Source organism: Bicyclus anynana, chromosome 26 (assembly GCF_947172395.1).
Source record: "Bicyclus anynana chromosome 26, ilBicAnyn1.1, whole genome shotgun sequence".
Taxonomy (NCBI): Eukaryota; Metazoa; Arthropoda; class Insecta; order Lepidoptera; family Nymphalidae; genus Bicyclus; species Bicyclus anynana.
This window is the reverse complement of record NC_069108.1, coordinates 3,168,135-3,191,511: the sequence shown is the minus strand read 5'-3', so window position 1 is coordinate 3,191,511 and position 23,377 is coordinate 3,168,135. Positions and strand designations below refer to the sequence as shown.

Sequence of the window (23,377 nt, the reverse complement as noted above, 5' to 3'; positions counted from 1 at the left end):
TAGCAAGTTCGATAGAGTTAGTAAAGGAAGAAAACAAAATTAAGTGTGATCCCCGCCACATTAAGGAATTGTTGAGGAACCATTTATTTTATAAGCCTGTTTTAAATTTCATTAGTAACACAATAGAAAAATTGTAAAATACAGTAGTAAATTTATATTTAGACGACGACGACGATAATTTTAACGATGCTTTGTATTATTTTTAAGAAAAATTGTAATATTTTAAGCAGGGCCTATAAGGACTTGTATCCAAGGCCGTAAAATAAATTAAAAAAAAAAAAAAAAAAAAATACAAAATAATTAACAAGTGTTTTTTGTCTCTAATTTAATATGTTAAAACAATACTATCAGCATTGTGTAGTGCCTTACTGTAAAAATAACAGGAGAAATGCACCTGATAAACTTTACATTCGTGTGCCGTATGAATCAAAATTGAGAAAACAATGGCTTGATCTGGCAAGGAGAGATAGGATATTCTCTCCAAGATCGTCATTATACTTCTGTGAAGATCATTTTGATGTACGTATAATTGTTTTATTCAATACATAAAAAATCCCATGTGTTTGTGTTACTGTTATATAAATTATGCCTTACAAGTAGGTTATTATTAATCTTAACAAAGTAAAGTTTATACCTTTTATGTGTTTCTTTTACCTGTAAGCATTATTTTGCATAGAAAAGTGAGGAGATTTTTACCAAGTATTTATTTATTTATTTATTATTATTCAAAATAGAAGAAGAAGAAGAAGAAATATACTTTATTGTACATTAAAAACAAAAATAAACAATAACTTATAATAACACTTAGAAACTAATGTACAAATGGCGGTCTTATCGCTAAAGAGCGATCTCTTCCAGACAACCACTGTGGAAGAGAAAAAAAAACGTAAGCACCGATTCGGGTATACGCACACAAAAAATAAGAAAAGTTAAGTAATTTAAATACATAAATATTAAGCAATAATACATAATAATAATACAAAGACTATACTTAACTACATCATACATATATACATACATACATACATACATACATACATACATACACACATACATACATACATACATACATGAAAACCTGCAAAACATAAAAACAAGACGGCATCTAAGGGAAGACAAAAGAAAAATAAATAAACAAAATAATTCAAAAATAATAATAAATAAACATACACATACAAGCGTAATTTGGATTAATAAGTTAAATTAAAAGATCAGGGAGGAAAAAAGTGCATGTTTACCAGCCGTTTGAAAGAGGTTAGAGATTGGGCACGCCGAGTGTCTAAGGGCAATGAATTCCAGAGCCGAGCAGCTTTAACAGAAAAGGATTTAGAATAGAAGGAAGTATTATGGGAAGGAATTTTTAAGATTAGGTTGTCTTCAGAGCGAAGGGAGCGACAGTGAGTATCACTTAGAAAGCTAAAACGCTCTTTTAAATAAATCGGAGTCGTAGGATTAAACAGGACATTATACAAAAAAGACAGAATGTGAGTATTCCTGCGAAGGCGGATCGAGGGCCACTTGAGTTTTTCGCGAAATTCGGAAACATGGTCATATTTGCGAAGTCCAAATATGAATCTTATACAAACATTCTGAATGCGCTCAAGTTTATCCAGTAATTCTTCACTCAAATTTAGATAACAAGTGTCCGCGTAATCGAGAATTGGTAACAGGAGAGATTGTGCAAGCGCAATTTTAGTAGATAAAGGAAGGAAGTTTCGTAACCTACGAAGTGACCCCACGGATGCAAACACCTTCCCACTTACTCTGCTTACCTGAGGGGCCCAAGTGAAATACTTGTCAAAAGTAACTCCGAGATTTTTAACCGTGTCACTAAATGGCACACGCGTTCCATCAAAGATTACGTATGGAATATTATCCCAGTCAATACGTGCAACCAAACTGTGACTGCCTATAAGAATAACTTGGGTTTTAGACGGATTGACTTTAAGGCCATAAGCCTTACTCCATTGCACTATACAATCTAAATCTTTATTTATGGCATCTATTGCATTGGGTAAATCAGCCAGTTTGGACTGAGCATATATTTGGAGATCATCTGCATACAGGTGATAGAGCGAGGTAAGTTGAAGAGTAATAGAACTTATAAAAAGAGAAAAAAGAAGAGGAGACAACACGCCACCTTGCGGTACGCCGGCAGAAATTGTGCACCAATCAGACACAGAGTCATTGACTCGCACACGCTGCCGACGTCCGAACAAGTAACTATGAAACCAGTCAATCACATTAGGAGATATGTTGAGAGAAGCTAGTTTGGCTAGTAGAAGTTCGAAATCGACATTATTAAATGCATTGCTGAAATCTAGTAAGGCCAACACTGTGACACACTGATTGTCCATATTAAAACGAATATCTTCGGTAATTTTTACTAATGCAGTAGTCGTACTATGACCAGTGCGGAAACCAGATTGAAAAGGATTTAAAAGATTCTGTCGGGTTAGGAAAAGGCTTAATTGACGATGGACTAAACGCTCAAAAACTTTCGAAAGGAATGGGAGGATGGAAATAGGCCTATAGTCAGAAAAGCAGGAAGGATTTAATTTTTTGGGTAGTGGAATGACTTGAGCATCCTTCCAAGAGGAAGGAAAACTCCCGGAAGACATGGAGAAATTGAATAAGGATTTAATTATTGGAGCTAGTAGGTTAATGAGAGGAATAATCATCTTCCGACTAATGCAGTCAGTACCAATAGCATCAGAGTTGACCTCACGAATACTTCTCTCAACATCACTATCAGTGACTTGACAGAAAATAAAAGCAGGATCATCAGAAGTGGGTAAAGCTAGTAAATTATTTTTAGTAGTAAGTTTAGTGGCGTCATCAATGACGCAAGTAGAGGAAAAGTGGCTATTAAGCTGATTTAAATTTATGTTGAAGGAGCTATTATTTTGACGCGCTTTCCCAACTCCTAGAGACTTAAGAAATGTCCACACTCGACCTGAATCTTCTTCTTCGAGTATGGATTTGTGGATATGGCGTCGTTGCATGTCTCTACACAACCTGTTGCAGCGATTCCGAATAATATGATATTTTTCCTTATTGGCATCACAATTGTTGGATCTATACTTGGCTTTAGCCGAGTTTTTTTTACCCTGTAAAATTTTAATTTCCTCAGTAAGCCAGGGAGCAGGGAGGTGCTTAAGCCGAACAGGACGTATTGGAGCATGAACTTCATATAGTTGAGTAAGGAGAGAATTAAAGCTCTCAACCCTACTGTCAATGTTAGCTCCAGTAAGAACATTGGTCCAGTCAATCCCAGCAGCGTCTTCCCTCAAGCGATTTATGTCCATACTACCAAAATTACGCAGCAGAAGGATTCTCGATTTAGTTTTAGGTGGACGAATTTTGTATGAGAGAAAAATCAAGTCATGATACGAAAAGGCATCAGCGGGACATTGGCCATGTTTGGCGACATGATCAGGGGAAGAAACTAAGATAATATCCAGAAGAGATGGGCACGAATTAGGAAAAGAATGTGTAGCTAGAAGAGGAAGTATTTGTAAGTTGGCTGCTCTCACTATTGTTTTTAGACGCAGAGAGCGGAAATCTGCTTTTAGCAGGCAGGTATTGAAATCCCCCATAATAATATTATGCGAATACAATGGAATAAATCTGTCTAAAAGAGTTTCAAAAGCAGGGAAGTAGTCAATAGTGAGATTGGGATTATAATACACGCCAAGTAAAACTTTAGTGTTAGAAAATAATACTTCGATAAATAAATGTTCCGCTCCCGGCGCGGCCTGGGCGTCAGATAAATTTATGATATTAAAGGGTATGTGAGAGCGTAAATATATGGCAACACCACCCCCAGTCCGGTGAATGCGATCATTACGTATTAGTTGAAATCCCGGGATTGCATAGGTTGTAGAGGACAGACACGGTTTTAACCATGATTCTGAAATCAGAATGGCGTGTATGAACTTATTATCAAAAGATGAGAGCAAATCTGGATAATGTGCAGGAATACTCTGGGCGTTGATATGAACAACATTAAAATTTTTAGGAACATCAGAGAAGTGAGAAGTAAGATCATCAGATAAAGAAGGAAGGCTGTGAAAACTGGAATCACTATTGATTCCCTCGAGGGATGAAAGTGAAAAAAATGAATCGTCAAGGTTTTCATTTTGACTAGACATGTAAAGTATAGTACTATAATATACTATATAAATAAATTAAAAATAGTTAAAGCAGAAAAAAAAAAATAATAATAATAATAATTAAAATAAATATATATTTTAGATAATAAAAAAAAATTATAATAATAATAATATAAAATATAAAAGTAAATAAGCCTTGTGACGTTTGATCGCCAATCGAACCCTTACCTTCCAGATAAACATAAGGAAAACTAATTAATAATGCTAACACACAGAATCAGCAACAATAATAAAAAAAAGAGAATTAAGTCAAAAATAAATAGCAATATTAATAACAGAAATTTGAGCACGAATGGTAAAGATATTCCAAATATTAATTTTTATATTATTATAAACGAATCTTGAAATACCTCAGAAACACAAGATGCTTGTATCAATTTAAACATTTTTAGTAAACATTTTTAGTTAGCCTGTGGTGCTTTGACACTACGTTGACAAATGACAAGTTGACATCATGTATACTACTCTGTGGTTGACATAGACAATACTGACGTACGATTTCGGTTGTCATTGTCAGACGTCAGTTACATCCTGTAATTTGTAAACATTATTTAAAGAACCTTCAAAATTAAAAATTATATCATTACCCTTTTTAAAAGAGTGATATTTGCATAGACTAACTACTTAATAAAGAACAAACATAATATTAATGCCTCACAACAAAAGTAACAGAAAAGAAAAGTTAATACAAGTTTGCAATAAACAAAACAGCAACATAGCCTTTATCATAGGCAAAAAGAGTTCTATTTCTTATGTGCCCTCTTGGCTCGCGGGGCCAGTGGAAATTTAGAACTTCCTGAAGCAACAGAGGGAACAGCAGCAGAAGTTATTGGCGCTGGGACTGTCACCATTGGAGCTGCAATAACATCCAGATCTGCAATCGAACGCAGATGGCGCCGGGACCCATCTTGGTGTATTGCGAAGACATTCCCATCCCTTGTCCAGCATTTGTTGACTCCGAGCCGCTGACGAGCTGCCATGAAAAGATCGTGTCGCTCCTTAGTGAGGAACTCAGACAACGTAATGCCTGAGTTCCTTAAAGCGGTTTTGGCATACCACAGATTGTTCCTGAGTGACAGATCATGAAACTTGATTAGAATGGCTCTGGGTTTGCCATCCTTAGGACGGCCCAAACGATGGCAGCGACTTACACACTCTTGATTGATTGGCATCTTTAAATGATCAGAAAGCGTCTTAACAGTGACAGAGTCCAACTTCTCGTCTTTCGCCTCGGATATGCCATGGACCAACAGAATTTTGCGCCGGCTTCTCATTTCCAAATCATCCAAGGATCTATGAAGGAGCTGCATTTGCAGTTGAAGGCCTTCGAGCGCTGTCAATACAAAACTTCTAAAAGACTGAAATTGAGCTGCAATATTAGAAGTAGGACTAGTAGCTGGTATAGAATGCTGCAATTGTTTTTGGAATTCATCCATTCGCTCATTAAAATGTGCACTTAGTTGTGTAACAGTTTGCTGAATAGATTCCATTGAGTTATAGTGTTAGATTGAAGTGTGAAATTAATGACAGTATCACTTTGGAAAATATAGCGCCTAAATCACTGTGGAGATTTAATAGGAATCACTACCTGGTAGGTAAAAGAACTTTTAACACATCACTTCACAAAATTATACTGATTTTACCAATAATTTAATTAAAAATATGAGAGAACAAATTAAACATGTGTTTACTTTTTGTATGCCTACCCGCGAAAAAAAGTAAAATACATATTTAAATTAAGTTAAAAATTTGATTCAAAACAATCCCCAGTTGGTTTTACTGTGCACTGGCTATTATTACTTAAAAAATATTAAAAAACAAAAAAAAAAGAAAAGAAAAAATACAATCATTAAAGCACAGCATTAGAGTGTGTTTCAGATAGCATGGGTACAGACTACGGTGACAGTTGCCACTTGCCTGTATGACGTTCATAATATGTACTATTATCATGAGTACTATATCGTGAATCATGGCAAACTTTTCAGAGTGAAATGAACTTTCACCATAACCGCGCTATCTGAAACGAACTGTAGCGGCTAAGTAGTAAAATAAACAGCACAATGCTTAGTGAGTGTACCGCTACTGCAACGCTACACAGGCTGTCATAAAAAGTATTTGTTCAATTATGCATGTTCGTAAATATAGTAGTATCTTTTACAAGATTTTTGACTGTGTCGTGGAAGAATGTTAAAAATAGTTGGAACAATAAAGTCCAGCATATGCTTACCATCGCAGAGTAACCAGAGTGAGTCTTTACAAGCAACATACTGATGCTGGTGAAACCAAAAAAAAACCAGTGACACATGTCTCCTTGACTACCGCTTGTACAAACTTTTTCAATATTTGTATTTCAAAATTTAACAACAATTGCATATATACCAATAAAAAAATCTTCATCTTTTTCTTTAGTTTATGTGAAAAGTTTTTGAAATGTTTAAAAACTTAAGACTCCGTTTTTATATTATTGAAAATCGCTGTGGTGTAAGGGTCGTGTCATACTGACTCGAGAATGTATTACTTCTTTAATTTCATATTTGGAATGTCTACGACACTGTCGTGTTCCATATGCTCCATCTGTGTACTATTGATTAATCTGTGCTTACCATTGAAGTTAGGTATGTATGCATTTTAAAGTTATTAAAACTTCTTAACTGTTGTATTTAACTTCCTTCCAGTTTAGGTTTTTTTTTTTTTTTAAGGTACTGCTCTGTTATTAGAGAATATTAAAAGTAATTATTTTTTACAGTAATTAAATAAAGCATGAGGGTCGCATTAGAGAGAGAGCAGTGGAAGTCGCTGGAGGAGGACTATGCCGAAAGGCACACTATGTTAAGAGACATTCTTTAAAAAAATTAAAACAAAATGTAATGTATATAATATTGTAATTTCTTAACACATAATAAAGGGCTTATTATTATTATTATTAAATAAAGTATGATAGTCATTTCTATATTGTTGTTTTATTTTTTTTAGGTACAATCGTTTTTAATAGGCATAGTTGAAGTTAATATACTTGATTAATAATAATTTTATATGTAGTAAATGCTTTAAACATCATTAGTAAGGTGGTAAATGGAACTTTTTTTAAGCTTGTCGCACACATAATTACTTAATGTGTTCTTTCCATTAAAGACAATGATCGATAATTAATCAAGTATCATTGTCTGAAAGCCGTCTCAACAGATGCACATTAGACGAAGTATTTACTTTAATTGAACCAAGATTCATGCACAAATATTCAAACATGAATATAATTTCAGCTCCCTAAAGATATGGAAAACTATGTACAATTTAAAGTACAGGGATACATTAACAAAATTCGAATGAAAAAAGGATGTTTACCATCAAAGTTTGATTGTCAACCAGGCAGGAAAAGGATAGCTTCTAGTGTGTCTCCTGAAAGTGTAAAAAAGCAAAGAAAAGAATTGATTGAACAGACATTGGCTGAGTATGACATGAATATAACAAAAATATCTGAAGCAGGCAACTCAAGGATATGTAGAACAGGTAGACATTATTTTTTCATTAAAGGATGATGCACTTGACAAATTTTGAAAATAATGTTCAACTGTTTATTTTAGACATAGTCACAAAAAATTTTCCCTTGAAAAACACCATTTTAATAAAAAAATCTTGTTTTTAAAATTAAAGTTAAAATTTAGCGCGAAAACGATCAGAAACGTAAAATGATTATATACTCTTTGTCGATCGGTCACGTGACCTATTGACTGATGACGTCATATCTTACAAACATTACAATTTACAAACAACTAAATTTTTATTGCGACGTCGAAGTGTTCAGTGTTGTTTGTTAACCGTTTTTATTGATATTTAACCATAATTGTGAATGTGAATTAAAGATGAATACCTACCGGAGATGTGCCGTGCCAATGTGTACAAGTTCGACCAAGAATTATCCTAACAAATTGTATATAACCGTTCCCAATAATCCACAACGCCGAAAGCGGTGGTTACAATTAGCACGTCGAGACCCGAAGTCTACGTCTGCTAAATCTACTATTTTCTTTTGTGAAGACCACTTCGATGTGAGTAAGTCAACCATCAACGTACAATGTAATTCTCCAATAAATAACCTTTACCTTACGCTTAACACAAAAAATAGATGTTTAAAATTTAAATGAACGAAACTTGAGACTTACATACCTATATACCTACTTATTATCTGTGTTTCTTTACAGCTACGTAAAGATATGGAAAATTACATTAAATATACTACAATGGGTTCTGTTTGTAAAATCAGAATGAAGCCAGATTCTTTGCCATCAAGATTTATATGTCAACTAGACAGAATAAAACGTACTGCTCCTCCACAGCCTCGTTCTGTTGTAAGAAAAAGGCAACATATGCATTTAATACAAGAAATCATGTCCCGGGAGAGTGAAATGCCATCAACTTCAGGAATCACAAGCAATAGTGGTTAGTGAGAAAATTGCATTTTTATAAGTACAAAGTTAAACCTCCGTGTAGTATCACACATACCAACGGTTGAAAACTCATATTATTCCCTAAGTAAAGGTGCGTGAGAATCCAAACAAAAGAAAACCAAAGGCAAAGTAAGGTCATGTCAGAGGGCAATGGAACGCAGTATGCTGAAATTGAAAAAAAATCCATAAAGTCAGACATAAAATGATCAGAGAAAGAACCAGAGTCACAGACGCCTTAAAACATGCCTTGAAACAAAAATGGCAATGGGCAGGACATATATCGCGGTTGAAAGACGCCAGGTGGACACTTACCGTCACTGAATGGCAGGGTCCACTAGGCAAAAGGAGAGTTGGCAGACCTCAGAAGCGCTGGACAGACGACATTGCTCAAGTGGAAACTGCTGGAGGAGGCCTATACCCAATACAATGGGATTCATGCAAACGTAATATAAAAAGAAAAAAAAAACCTATTAAAAAAAAAAAATTGTATTACTAATTTGTATGAAATAAATAAAGACTTTATTATTATTATTATTATTATTATTAAAGGTGCGTGAGTTTGTTTTCTCAGTAGCGGTTAATTAGATGTTATGGCCTTGAATATTGGAATTAATTTAGTCCTGTGCCAAATATCAATCAAATGGCTTGTGCTTAAACTGCTTGGGTATCACGATTTGTATGGTAGCAAGTAGGTATGATTTAAAATATTTAATTATTATTCTTTTATGAGATGAATATCTTAGCATTCCATGGATTCACTGTGTTTGTGCCGGATCCATCGCATTGCTGTTCCTATTGCCTCACCACACATATAGCAAGATTTATCAGTGGCTTTCCACCATCATACTAAGTTGCTCTGATCTGGGAGAGTCATTTGAAAGGCATTAAGATAGAATTTTAATCAGGCAGGAGGAGAGGCAGAGAGGATAACCATCACAAGTTTCCATAAATGGGAGTTTCAGATTTGTTATATCGGAATGTGATGAGTAAATAAAGATATTATGTGAAACGTGAAATGCTCTTTTTATTTATATAAATCCAAATATATTAATTGATTAAAAATTCTAGGCAGAACCTATTTCATAGACAATTAAAATACATCACCAATGTATCAATATCAATATCTTTATTGTAGACACTGTATCTCTCTAAAGTTGTCAAAAATTGGTGAGGTTGGCAGTACCTACTCCGCTACTTCTATACTAGAGCCTATATGAACAAGTTAATTATAATTATTATTAGGTGTGAAATGATTTATACTCTCATTTCTAATTTGTTTGTTAGTAAACAGTACTCATCAAGAAAGGTCGTAGTATAGAAGAGGTTGGTAATTATTTCCATCCCAAAAATTCTGTGTGTGAACTTGAGCTAACAAATTACTCAGTGTGTGCTGTCTCTTAAAACAGTGATTTATACTCTTTGCTCTAGTATAACGTGACGGGTAGCAGCGACTATGATTGTACCATCATGTTGTGGTAGAGGAAACACCTCGAGCAGGTCCCAGGACTTGTGACGTTGGGTGTAGATCAAGGGATCCCTATAGAATGCATTAACATCCACCTCCCGACATGTTCTCTATATCCACACTAAACAATACCACAAAACATTATTGGATATAATCACTAACGCGACTAGCAGCGTGACGGCGTTCACGCTGCCTTACAAACAACTGGGTTCAAATCATCAAATACCCTTTTATTTATACTATCGCTGTCATAACAACTTTATACAATTTTTTATATAAAATTGTTATGACCTTATTTTATAATAAAATAAATAAATAATAAATGTAAGTACCACCCGTACGTACACTATGTGCGATGTAACATGGTGCAGGTGACAGTTGCCTTATGACGTTCATAATACGTACTATTATTGTGAATCGCGACAAACATTCGAGAGTAAAACGAAATGTCACCCTCACCATGCTCACCATGCGCACGAACTGTAGGTTATTATATTAACAAGGCTGACAATGATTTGAATGCTATTTATTTCTTTATTACAGAACCAACTTCAACTCAACAAGTTCCACTTCCATATAGCTCAAAGTCTCAAGAAAGTAAAAAACTGGAAACTTATGTGTCTATAGGTATTTTACTATTAAATATATTCACCATTATCATTTCAACGCTCACTATTGGGCCAGGCCAGGGGCGTAGCTACCGCCTTATCAATGATACGGGGCCCTCAGAGGGGCCCCTTACGTTTGATAGCAAAAATTAGTAAACTGTAATCCACAAACCCACTTAATCTGGTGCTTCCCGAAAAAGATACATATTAAACTGCCTATAGTTTCACTTCAGAAATTACAAGTCAAAAAAAGCAATCATTTTTTTCCCCGTTTAAGGTAAGGTAAGTAGCTCATTAGACCCACCCGGGACCTGAACCGCACCGCCTCGTCGCTAGGCGTCCAATTGTCTTCGACAGGTGGACCACGTCGCGTCCCGTTGTCCACTTAATTAATCTGCGTGTGTGAATGCAAGGTTCACAGGTGGACCATGGGTGGACGCCGCGTTGTCAACTCGCAGTTTACGCGAAGCAAGCACGTCAACAGCGAGCTATCATCTATTGTTTCTGTATTGTTTATGTACTTGTCAATGTCAATGTTATGTTACTTGTCTGTCTATTGTCTACTGTCATGTCATAAAGTCTGTACACGTATGTATCCTATTAAATAATATAATCGTCAAGCATCCATGGTCTTATTCATTAAGACAAACATTACAGATTACAAACATTATTAATGTATGTAACAGTCCACTAGCGGTTGGCGCGTGGACACTTCGTGAGCGAGGCGATCCGGTGATGGTAAGGAGTGAGCGCATGCCCATACTAATCCATATGAAGAATATTAACCACTCGAGGCGAGGCGGTCGGCTCCCGGGTGGCTCTAATGAGCTACGACCTTTAAACGTGCGCCAAAAAAAAAAGCTACCTACATAGGCTAAGAGTCTTTCATATTTAAGTCCATTTTTATTTATATACTAGCTGACGCCGCGCGGTTTCACCCGCGTGGTTCTCGATAATATATAGCCTATAGCCTTCCTCGATAAATGGGCTATCTAACACTGAAAGAATTTTTCAAATAGGATCAGTAGTTCCTGAGATTAGCGCGTTCAATCAAACAAACAAACAAACTCTTTATATATTAGTATTAGATGTATTGATGATTCCTGTTTTTTACATTACAGAACCCAAGAAAGAGCCTATAGATTTGGAAACAGAATATACAGGTATGTTACCATCAAATATCATACGAGTATCATCATTATCAGCAAATCACAATTGGCAATCGTTCATCATCATCATCAACCCATATTCGGCTCACTGGAGCACGAGTCTCCTCGCCGAATGAGAATGGTTATGCGAATAGTCCACGCTGGCCTAATGTAGATTTGCAGACTACACACACACACAGAGAATTAAGAAAATTCTCTGGTATCAGGTTTCCTCACGATGTTTTCCTTCACCGTTTGAGACACGTGATATTTAATTTCTTAAAATGCACACAACTGAAAAGATAGAGGTGCATGCCGCGGACCGGATTCGAACCTACACCCTCCGGAATCGAAGGCAGAGGTATATCCAATGGGGTATCACGGTTAATCGTTACTTAGCTATTCTAGCTTTCCTTGTAAATTCCTAACAATTTCATACATTTAATCTACTTATGTGATTTTTTTCACGTATCCATAAACAACCGTTTAGCTATTAGAGGCGGAAACACTTCATTCCGACATAAAATCTTTTTAACAAAAAAATTAAACCGAGTTCAAAATCACAACACTAAAAACCGAAAAATAACATCGTATGTGCTACCTTCTGATCACTTTGAAAGCGGTGCCAAGCCAGTGATATTTTAATTCAAGCCGTTTAAATTACAAAATTACTGTGGTTGTTTCAGAAACGGATTTAATTAAAACACGACACTGGATTGGTACCGAAAAAAAGAAACATACATACAGACGAACAACGAATAATCAGAAGGTAGCACGTACGTCATCAATCCATATTCGGCTCACTGCTGAGTTCGAGTCTCCTCTCAGAATGAGAGGGGTTAGGCCAATAGTCCACCACGCTGGCCCAATGCGGATTGGCAGCACGTAGGTAACATGTTATTTTTTGCTTTTTAATTAAGGTTAGTTTTTGAGTTGGAAGTCGGTTGTATTTTTTTTTTTTTATATTCACAGTTGGAAGATTAACGTTTAATTTTAGCTAATTCCTCTATTGCTCTTGATGATTACTTATTATGTAGTAGCTCATTGAAACAATGTTTTATCTATAGAAGCAATAGTTGCTATTTGCTATTGGAGGATTTATTCATGAATGATATCCTCGTTTTACAGGATTTTACTGAAAATTCGATTTATTACTATATTTATTGAAATTAATTTAACTTTCTTCCAGTCGTATTTTTTAAAGACCCCACACGATGAGATAAATGAGTAAAAATAAAATTCACCCCTACTTTGTATGTACCCTAAACTAAAGTATTTTTGACGTGACAACGTCTTATAAATTGGTTTGCCGGATGACACTTCAAGAAACTGCGTTACGCTCCGCTCACGTTATGCGCTCACAATGAGAGCGAGTGAGAGGCACGCGTCCCTTCCACTCGGGCATGGTTAGCCCGCCTAAGAGCGAGAGAGACAGACATAAAAAGTAAAAGGCACGCGTCCCTTCCACTCGAGCAGAGTTAGCCCGCCTAAGAGCGAGAGAGACAGAGCGAGAGAGAGAGAGTGAGAGAGATAGGCATACACACCGGTTCAAATTATGAATATTCACATTAAAATTATTTTACCACTCAAAGTCGTTGTCACGTAAAACTTTCGCCCGTATACCGACTTTACAGGCAACCAATTTTTTTGTTTATTTCTGTTTTTCAGTACCCAAGGAAGAACCTACAGACCTGGACCCTTTAGTATCTCTAGGTATGTTACCGTCAATTATTTGGTGTAAGAGTCATCATCAACAATCTATATTCGGCTCACTGTTGAGCACGAGTCTCTTCTAATGAGTGGGGTTAGGCTGATAGTCCACCACGCTGGTCCAAAGCGGACTTCACACACAGAAATAATGGAGAATGTTCACTATTTTTAAATGTTAGGTAAATACTTGAGAAAGAATTATTTAGTTAATTAGTTTCAACAATTTTAATCAAAATCAAATCATGGTTGGTATTTACCACGGCTCTACCTTAACCATTTTTCATTTCTCGATTTTTATCTGATATATTTTTTTGTTTCGGCTTTTAGATCGTTTTTAAAGTAGTCGGGTTACTGTTTTAAAGTTTGTTTTTTTTAATGTTAGTTAGTGTTCATTTGCACGAGCGGCAACACTCGACCGCAGTCGACAGCAGTCAGCGACGTCTCGGCGGCAGCCAACGGCACTCCACTGCAGTCGGCGATGTCTCGGCGTCGCCGACTGCAGTCGACTCGCGGCGCCGGTCACCCACTGCAGTCGACTCCCGTTGGCTGCCGCCGAGACGTCGCCGACTGCAGTCGTCGGTAGCAGCTGCCGCTCGAGTAAATGAACACTTAGTTAAAAAATACTCGTGAAAAATAATTTCGATGCGTTAATTAATTTTCAAGATATATTTTTGTAAAGCTTCCACGCTCTTCAAGGCGAAAACATTGTACTATTTTTTTTTGTCATCTTTTTACATATTTTGTGCAAATAAACGAGTATGCCAGACTAGTTTCAAACCCATACGGGGCCCTTAGTAATGAGCTGGTTCTTGCAACGCGGCACGATCCAAACTGCATTGATTGTAACGGAACCTTCACTCTATAATAAAAGCACATTGGCGGTTCAGATCGTACTATTTATTTTGACATTGACAGTTTGACATTTTAACAATTATACTTTGACAATGACATAAAAGTTTAGAAACAATTAATATTTTTGATATCATCTGTAACACCCCCACTATATCAAAAAATACAAAATCTTAAATTATCTCAAGACCAGATATTAATTATAATTTAACAATCCCAAGCTTTTGCATGAACTCATAATGTTTTACTCCCGACAACCCCTTAGTCAATATATCAGCAGGCATACAAGCAGTTGATAGGTATTTAGTTTCTAATATATTACTATTAATCAAATCTTTTATAAAATTATACCTAACATCAATATGTTTTGAGCGTTTATGCAATTGATAATTGCTCGCCAACTTCAACGCACCCTGATTATCATTATACAATATCATTTTGTAACTACAACCTGTTATTTCACTCTCTAAATTCTGTAAGTAAATGGCTTCTCTACATGCTTCAGATAAAGCCATATACTCAGCCTCACAACTACTTAGTGCTACTGTTCTTTGTTTTTTGCTTTCCCAAGAAATAGCAGAACCACATTTTATGAAACAAAATCCAGTATATGAGCGTCTGTCAACAGTATTACTGGCCCAATCTGCATCTACATAACCTTCTAATTGTGGTTTTCCTTGAGAATATCTTAAACAATAATTTTTAGTTTTATACAAATATTTTAAAATTCTCTTAGCATAATTCCAATGTAAATGTGAATAACAATTATTAAACTGGCTTAAATAGCTGACAGCAAAAGCTATGTCTGGACGTGTCATAACAGCTAGGTACATTAAACTACCTATTAACCTCTGATATGGCAATCCCTCTTTCTCACAAATATTAGATTTTTCCAAACTTAACTTTGGCTCTATGGGTGTATAAGATGTATTACAGTTCAACATATCAAACTTTTTTAACAACTGTTCAATATAATGTTCTTGATCTAATGTAATAGTATTGGAATTCTTATCTACCTCAATGTTCATCCCTAAATACTGCTTAACTTGACCTAAGTTTTTCAATTTAAATTTTTGACTCAAAGCTTTTATAAGGGACTCAGACTCAGTTCTATAATTTGAAAATATGATGAAATCATCGACATAAATCCCAATAATAGTTTTCTTATTGTTACTATGATTTTTAATAAATACACAAGGTTCTAATTTGCTTTTGTTATAACCTAAGCTGCACAACGTTTCTTCTACTCTATGATACCAAGCTAGTGATGACTGTTTTAAGCCATATACAGCCTTTTTTAACTTTAACACTTTATTTGAATTGTTATGACTCGGAAAACCTTCTGGCAAATACATAAAAATGTTTTCCTTTAAATATCCATTAAGAAAAGCTGTGGTAACATCCAAATGAGTAATGTTCATATCTAATTGTACACTTAAAGCAAACAATAATCTTAAAGTAGAATGCCTAATCACTGGTGAAAAAGTTTCTTGATAGTCTATACCAGCCTTTTGTGTAAAACCTTTAGCGACTAGCCTAGCCCGATATCTCACTTTATTATCACAATCAAATTTCTTTCTCAAGACCCATCTACACTGCACTACACTCTCACTATCTGGAGTATCGACAATCTCCCACACTTGGTTGTCTTCAAATGACTGCAACTCTTCTGCTATTGCCTGTAACCACTCTTGTTTCTCAGGACCATTAATAGCCTCTGCATAAGTCAACTCCTCTTCTCCTATGTACGTAGTACATATACTAGCATAGCCATACCTTGATGGTTTCTTTCTGGCCCGTCTCTCTGAATTCTCAAAATCCATTTCTGCTTGTGAAGTGCCAGCTGTATTCGTGCTTTCTTTATCTGAAGATATGTGCTTGGGCTCCTCATCTTTAAAACTATGTGTGTTATCATCTAGGCCATCCATATATTCAGACTCGCTTGAACTAGACTGATTTAGTAATTCAGACTTCACCACTGATTCCTCTATAGATTCCCCCACTGAATCTGTGGTTTCTACAGGTATGGTGACTGTCTCACACTTTTTAGGTTTCTCTAGTATTACCACATCTCTACTGCTTGTCACAGAATTTTTTACAGGATCATAAATTCTATAACCTTTTATATTATCACAAAATCCAACTAATATGTGCTTTTTTGATTTTCTGTCCCATTTAGTCCTTTTCTCCTTCGGGACATGCACCATTACGGGACTCCCAAATATGCGAATATGTGCCAAATTCGGTTTTTTACCAGTCCATAATTCATATGGAGTCTTTTCAATACCTGAAGCTACTGATCTGTTCTTTAAATAGACAGCTGTGTTTGCAGCTTCTGCCCAAAACTTCTTTTCAAGGTCAGCTTCGAAAAGTAAGCATCTCGCTCTCTCCACTATGGTTCTATTTGACCTCTCGCTAAGCCCATTCTGTTCCGGAGTATACGGATTTGTTTTTTGATGAATTATTCCTTCTTTTTTTAAGAAATCTTCAAAATTATTACTGCAGTATTCACTGCCATTATCTGATCTTAGTATTTTTATTTTTTTATTTTGATAGTTCTCCACCAATGACTTGAATTCTATAAAATGATTTAACACATCACTTTTTGTCTTCAAAAAATATATAAAGGTCATTCTAGTGTAATCATCGATAAATAAAAGAAAATATCTTGCTCCACCTATAGACTTAGTCTCCATGGGACCACATATGTCAGAGTGAATAATCTGTAATATATCTGTGGCACGTGAGCCTGTGGGGAATGGTAGCCGTGATTGTTTTCCCTCGCAACATATTTCACAACTTGACTTAGTTATTGTAAATACATCCGGGTATTCTAAACCATCCACTAATCCACCACGTTTCATCTTATTCATATCATTGCTGTTTATATGTCCAAGTCGCCTGTGCCATGTATCACCATTCACTGTAGTTGAAGCGATTAAACAATTCTGTGTTTTCAATTTCACTTTGTAAACACCATCAATTAGTTCTGCTTTAGCAACTAATTTGCCTAATTTATTCCTTATTAGACATTCGTTGGATACAAAATCAACACTGTTTCCATTTTTTATCAACTCACTGACTGATAATAGGTTAGTTGTCAGACTAGGAATACATAACATATTTTTCACTGTTATGCTATAGTTATAACTTGTAATTATATCCACATCCCCTGAGCATAAAACTGGAACTTTTGATTTATTGGCCACTATCACTTCTGGTAAACTTGAAGAATAAATTGGATTCTTCAACCAGCTTTCATTAGCGGTCATGTGCATGCTTGCACCTGAATCGATATAAAAATCACTCTTACTGAATCCTCCACTAAGAAAAACAACATTAAAAGCGTTGCTCTGCTTTTTATTCTCTGTATTCTTCTTTAAAAGTGGACACTGAGTACGAAAATGCCCATTTTCCTTACATCGGTAACAAATAATTGTTTTTGTGTTTTGAGTCGATTTCAATGTGTTCGAATTCGAGCCGACGCCATATTTGCTAGTGCTGCCACCATCGTAACTCGACTTCTTGTTCTTGTGCCATTTTGCTGCCAACGCCGCGTTTCTTTCAGTTTCGTTACTGTCTGACGTTTCCATGTCAAGTAACTTAGACTTAATTGAATCGGCTGTTATTTGAATGCCTGAATGTTCAATTGCCATAATCATAGGCATAAAGCGCTCTGGTAATCCGGCTAACAATAATGAACCGACCCATTCGTCGTTGATGGCGAATCCGGTGCCGCTCAAACGTTGAGAAGTTTCCACTATTTGAGTCACATAATTCGTCATATTTTCACTATTTTCTAATCTTATAGAAATCAAATGACGTAACAAAGTAATCCTCCGCGAAAATCCTGAATCGTCGAACAATGAACGTAACTTTGCCCACAATTCCTTCGTGGTCTTTGTTTCTTTTATATGCACAAATAATGATGAATCGATCGTTAAAATCATTTTTGCTCGTGCTTTTGCATCTGCCGATATATCTACAGCATCGGTTCCCTCCGTTTTCAGGAACTTGTCCGCGCCTTCCAACACTAATAGGTTTTCAACTGCGAACGCCCAATCGTCGAAATTCTCACGCCCTTTTAGCTTAGGTACGTTAGTGAGATAACTGGAACTCATTTTTAACTCGCAAAACACAAAATATTAACACTTTATACTGTAATATTGGAAAATTTTACGCGCTGCCCATAACCTATAATAAAAGCACATTGGCGGTTCAGATCGTACTATTTATTTTGACATTGACAGTTTGACATTTTAACAATTATACTTTGACAATGACATAAAAGTTTAGAAACAATTAATATTTTTGATATCATCTGTAACACAGTCGACCCCTCTCCAAGCGCGCGATTGGAGCGGCTGCGCGCCGCGCCGCCGCTTCGCAGTTTGAATCGTGTCGCGTTGCAAGAACCAGCTCATGACTAAGGGCCCCGTATGGGTTCCCCGTATTAATATAACGTATTATTTATTTCGGTTTTCCAGTACCCAAGGAAGTACCTACAGACCTGGAAACTTTAGTGTCTCTAGGTAAGTTACCGTCAAATATTTGGTGTAAGTGTTCATTTACACGAGCGGCAACTGCTATCGACGACTGCAGTCGGCGGCGTCTCGGCGGCAGGCGACGGCGTCGCCAACTGCAGTCAGCGACGTCTCGGCGGCAGGTGACGGCGTCGCCAAATGCAGTCAGCGACGTCTCGGCGGCAGTCGAGCGCCGTTTGCTGCCGCCGAGACGTCGTTGATTGCAGTCGACTGCGATCGTCGGTACAGTTGCCGCTCGGGTAAAGGAACGCTAAGAGTCATTATCAACAACCCATATTCTTTTTTTTTTTTTTTTTTTTTTTTTTTTTTTTTTTTTTTTTTTTTTTTTTTTTTTTTTTTAATTCAGCTCACTGTTGAGCAGGAGTCTCCTGTAATGAATGGGGTTAGGCTGATAGTCCACAACGCTGGCCCAAAGCGGATTGGCAGACTTCTCACAAGGAAAGAATGGAAAATGTTCACTATTTTTAAATGTTAGGTAAATACATGAGAAAGTATTATTAATTATTTGTTTGATTGAACGCGCTAATCTCAGAAACTACTGGTCCGATTTGAAAAATTCTTTCAGTGTCAGATAGCCCATTTATCGAGGAAGTCTATAGGCTATATATTATCACTCTATTCCTACGGGAACGGGAACCACGCGGGTGAAACCGCGCGGCGTCAGCTAGTATGTTTATTTATGCGAGCGGCAGCTGCTACCGAAGACTGCCGCCGAGACGTCGCCGACTGAAGTTGGCGACCGCCGCCGGGAGTCGACTGTAGTTGGCGACGCCGTTGGCTGCCGCCGAGACGTCGCTGACTGCAGTCGACTGCGGTCGTCGTGTAGATGAACTGTAAGATAAGTCGCATCTCTGGTATGTGTTATTACAGAAAATGTCGACAAATGCAAGTGTTGTCTAAGTGAGATGGAACTGAAGACTCTTTGGGATCAACACGAATTCGAAGGGGACGGAGAAGTTTACGGCGAAATGTTGAACGAATGTTTTGGTATTTCGGTACGTAGATTTAAATGCTCATTTGAATAAATAACGTCAATACATATAATACTAATTAATACATTAAAAAAAAAAAGATTATCCGGTAAAAGGGTTTATAAAATTTCAAAATCAATTAAAAATCTTATAACGCAATTATACAGAGTAACCAGAGAGAGTCTTTACAAACTGCGTGCAACCCATAAAAAAAAAACAAAAGTCACGCGTCTCCTTGACATCCGCATATACAAACTTTTTTCATTATTTGTATTTCAAAATTTAACAGTAACAACAATTAAATTGATATAATATTGAATAATAACCAATAAAAAAATACTCTATATTCTTTACTTTTTTTCTTTTTTCTTTTTAGACGCCATTTTTCTTGAATAATATTGAAAATTACTGATGCGACGCGACGGTTCGTGTCGTACTGACAAGAGAACGTATTCGTTTTTGAATTTCGTATTCGTGACAGGTACGACACCGTCGTGTTTCGTACTTTCATTCTGTTAATTATTTATTAATCTGTGCGTAATTCGACGAAAATTCTTACATTTTAGCTTCCGTATATTCAATGTGATATTTGTTAATTTATGAACTTTATACATAATCACACAAATATCAAAGATATTTGTAATTTTGTTTGAGCGCCCATACAAATCTAACGATCTCACGAAGTAGAGTTAGCAGAGTTAGAATAGCGCCATCTTTAGTGTTGTACTTACTTTATTTCATCACAATAGGCTAGTTGACACTTTTATAATTCGATGGAGCCGGTTGCACACTCGAAAAAAGATAACGTCATGCGTCGTTCCCTCGCTCTATGGTTGCCAATTTTTTTACAAGAAATAAAGTATAAACTGGTCTATGAAGATTATTAAACAGTATTTTAGAAAAACGAACATTTTCTTTAGAAAAATGCAACCATTCCATCAGTATTTTCTTAAGACGTTGTCATGTTCAACTATCGTCAGTAAACCGACTTTACAGACCTTTTTTTTTTTTCAAGAATCTTAAATTGTTAATTAGCGGACTACTAGATTGAAATAAAATTATTATAATTTTTTAAGGATGAAAATTTATCTTTTTTATTAATATTTTTTTTGTCAATACGAGCCACAACGCTGTCGGCCATGATGATATTTTAATTGTATCATGACGTCGCGTTAACAAATCCCATACCAAACGGAGCGTTTGACAAAAATTAAGTTAACAATTAGTTTGACGTTTAGTTACATTGTAAAATTGTGACGTCACAAAATGGACGACAGCGTTTTTGACGTTTGGAGATCCTTAACTTTACTTTATTAATTGATACCAATATATTTCGGACTCTTATTCCATTGCGAAATTAATATTGTTTATTGTATATCGCGAAAGAGTGTATTAGGAGTGGGTACGACAATAGACCAACGGGGATCGAACCACCACCCCTCAGTGATGAGTCCGACCGCTCTTACCGTTGAGCTATTGAGGCTTATTCAATGTACCTAATACATCATCATCATCATCATTATCAACCCATATTCGGCTCACTGCTGAGCTCGAGTCTCCTCTCAGAATGAGAGGGGTTAGGCCAACAGTCCACCACGCTGGTCCAATGCGGATTAGCAGACTTCACACACGCAGAGAATTAAGAAAATTCTCGGGGATGCAGATTTCCTCACGATGTTTTTCCTTCACCGTTTGAGACAATGATATTTAATTTCTTAAAATGCAGGTGCATGCCCTAGACCGGATTTGAACCAACGCCCTCTGGAATTGGCGGCAGAGGTCATATCCACTGTGCTATCACGGTATATATTAAATTTGATATGTGTCAACTACCTTATTCCAGTGGCAACCATCGGCCGCTCGCGAGTCAATCTGCGAGGTCTGCGTCGTGAGCCTTCGGCAGGCACTGCAGTTCAAGCGAGCCATCATAGCCACGCAGGAGATACTGATGGGAGGTACTTTCATACTTAATTTTGTTTTTTTTTTAATGGGGATGATGACTAGGTTTGAATATATTGATTTTTATGATACATTCGGGTAAATAAAGTCAATGTTAACTAATTTATACATAAAAAGCAAAGATTGTCTGGATATTTGCAAGATAAATAAGATTATGAAATTTCAAAATCTATTAAATTTTTTTTATCGTAATTAGATGAAAATTCATACAGTTTTAGCTTCCTTACATTGAATGTGACATTTTTCAATAAATGAACTATAAACATAAACGCACAAATAACAAAGATATTAGTAATTTTTTTTAACCGCCCATACAAACCTAACGATCAGCGAGCCAACGACGTCACTAAATCTTTTTTTTTTATATTCAATTTAAAAAGCTGTCATCATCCCCATTCTCTTTCTTCGCCCCACAGATTATCTATCTATATCTATACTTATATTAAGACTGGTCGAATTCTATACATTAATTCGCAATAGGGATGATGACAGTTTTTTAAATTGTATATAAATTAAGAGTATACTAATAGTAAAGCAATTTTGTAAAAGTAACAGGGTATCTGCGATCATTACTTTCGGAGCTACAGGGATTTAAAGAGTCAGATTTGCGGCGCTGCCGCGGATCCCTGAAAAACGCCCCATACAAAATGGCTCGAAAAAATGACGTCATAGGCAATGTAATGATCGTTAGATTTGTATGCACGTTCAAACAAAATTACTAATATCTTTGTTATTTGTGCGTTTATCTTTATAGTTCATATATTCAAAAATGTCACATTTAATGTAAGGAAGCTAAAACTGTATGAATTTTCATCTGATTACGATAATTTTTTTTTAATAGTTTTTGAAATTTTATAATCTCATTTATTTTGCAAATATCCAGACAATCTTTGCTTTTTATGTATAAATTAGTTAACATTGACCTTATTTACCCGAATGTATCATAAAAATCAATATATTCAAACCTAGTCATCATCCCCATTTGAGATTGTACTTATACCATTTGTAACAACAAACGTTAGCGTGGCATAACCGACGCCAGCGCCATCTAGAATTTATAATACGAATTCTGTATATTGTGTACATTCTGTACATTGAAGATATTTTGAATTTTTTTTTGGGGGGCATTATATTATAATCGATAAATATTTTTTTTCGATTTTTTTGTCTGTCCGTGTTTTTTATGTTATTCGGGCATCACGCTGAAACTAATGAATGAATTCAAATGAAATTTGGCACGGTGTAAGAGCATAATACGGAGAAGGTTGTAGGATACTTTTTATTGCGAAAATAAAATAAGAAGAGGGTGAAATAGGAATTAAAACTTTGTATGGAATGTCCCTCATTTTTAGAGTTCACAAAAAAAAATACGAAATATAATGGGATTCAAAAAATCATAAAATTCAAACTCTTAAAGTGAGACAGGGCTTAAAAGTTTACATTTAATTTCCACGCAGAAGAAGAATCAGTACGACACGAAGCGCATCAGTAATTTTCATTATT

The 23,377-nt window shown here is 35.9% G+C and overlaps 1 protein-coding gene across 8 annotated transcripts in view; it reads left to right on the top strand.

Moving 5' to 3' along the window:
- The first annotated feature begins 258 nt into the window (after positions 1-258).
- Positions 259-23,377, top strand: part of LOC112047120 (zinc finger protein 311) — a 27,097-nt gene continuing 3,978 nt past the window's right edge. Inside the window, exons 1-9 of one of the 8 annotated variants that reach the window (XM_052889636.1) lie at positions 7,545-7,682; positions 8,036-8,221; positions 8,375-8,612; positions 10,629-10,712; positions 11,815-11,856; positions 13,510-13,554; positions 18,888-18,932; positions 19,815-19,939; positions 21,759-21,870. In XM_052889636.1, the coding sequence (XP_052745596.1) occupies positions 8,036-8,221; positions 8,375-8,612; positions 10,629-10,712; positions 11,815-11,856; positions 13,510-13,554; positions 18,888-18,932; positions 19,815-19,939; positions 21,759-21,870 (877 nt within the window). In that variant the 5' untranslated portion in view covers positions 7,545-7,682. Of the gene's footprint in view, positions 520-7,435; positions 7,683-7,924; positions 8,226-8,374; positions 8,613-10,628; positions 10,713-11,814; positions 11,857-13,509; positions 13,555-18,887; positions 18,933-19,814; positions 19,940-21,758; positions 21,871-23,377 lie in introns of those variants that run through there. The other 7 variants (XM_052889634.1, XM_052889641.1, XM_052889640.1 and 4 more) reach the window with 7 other exon arrangements.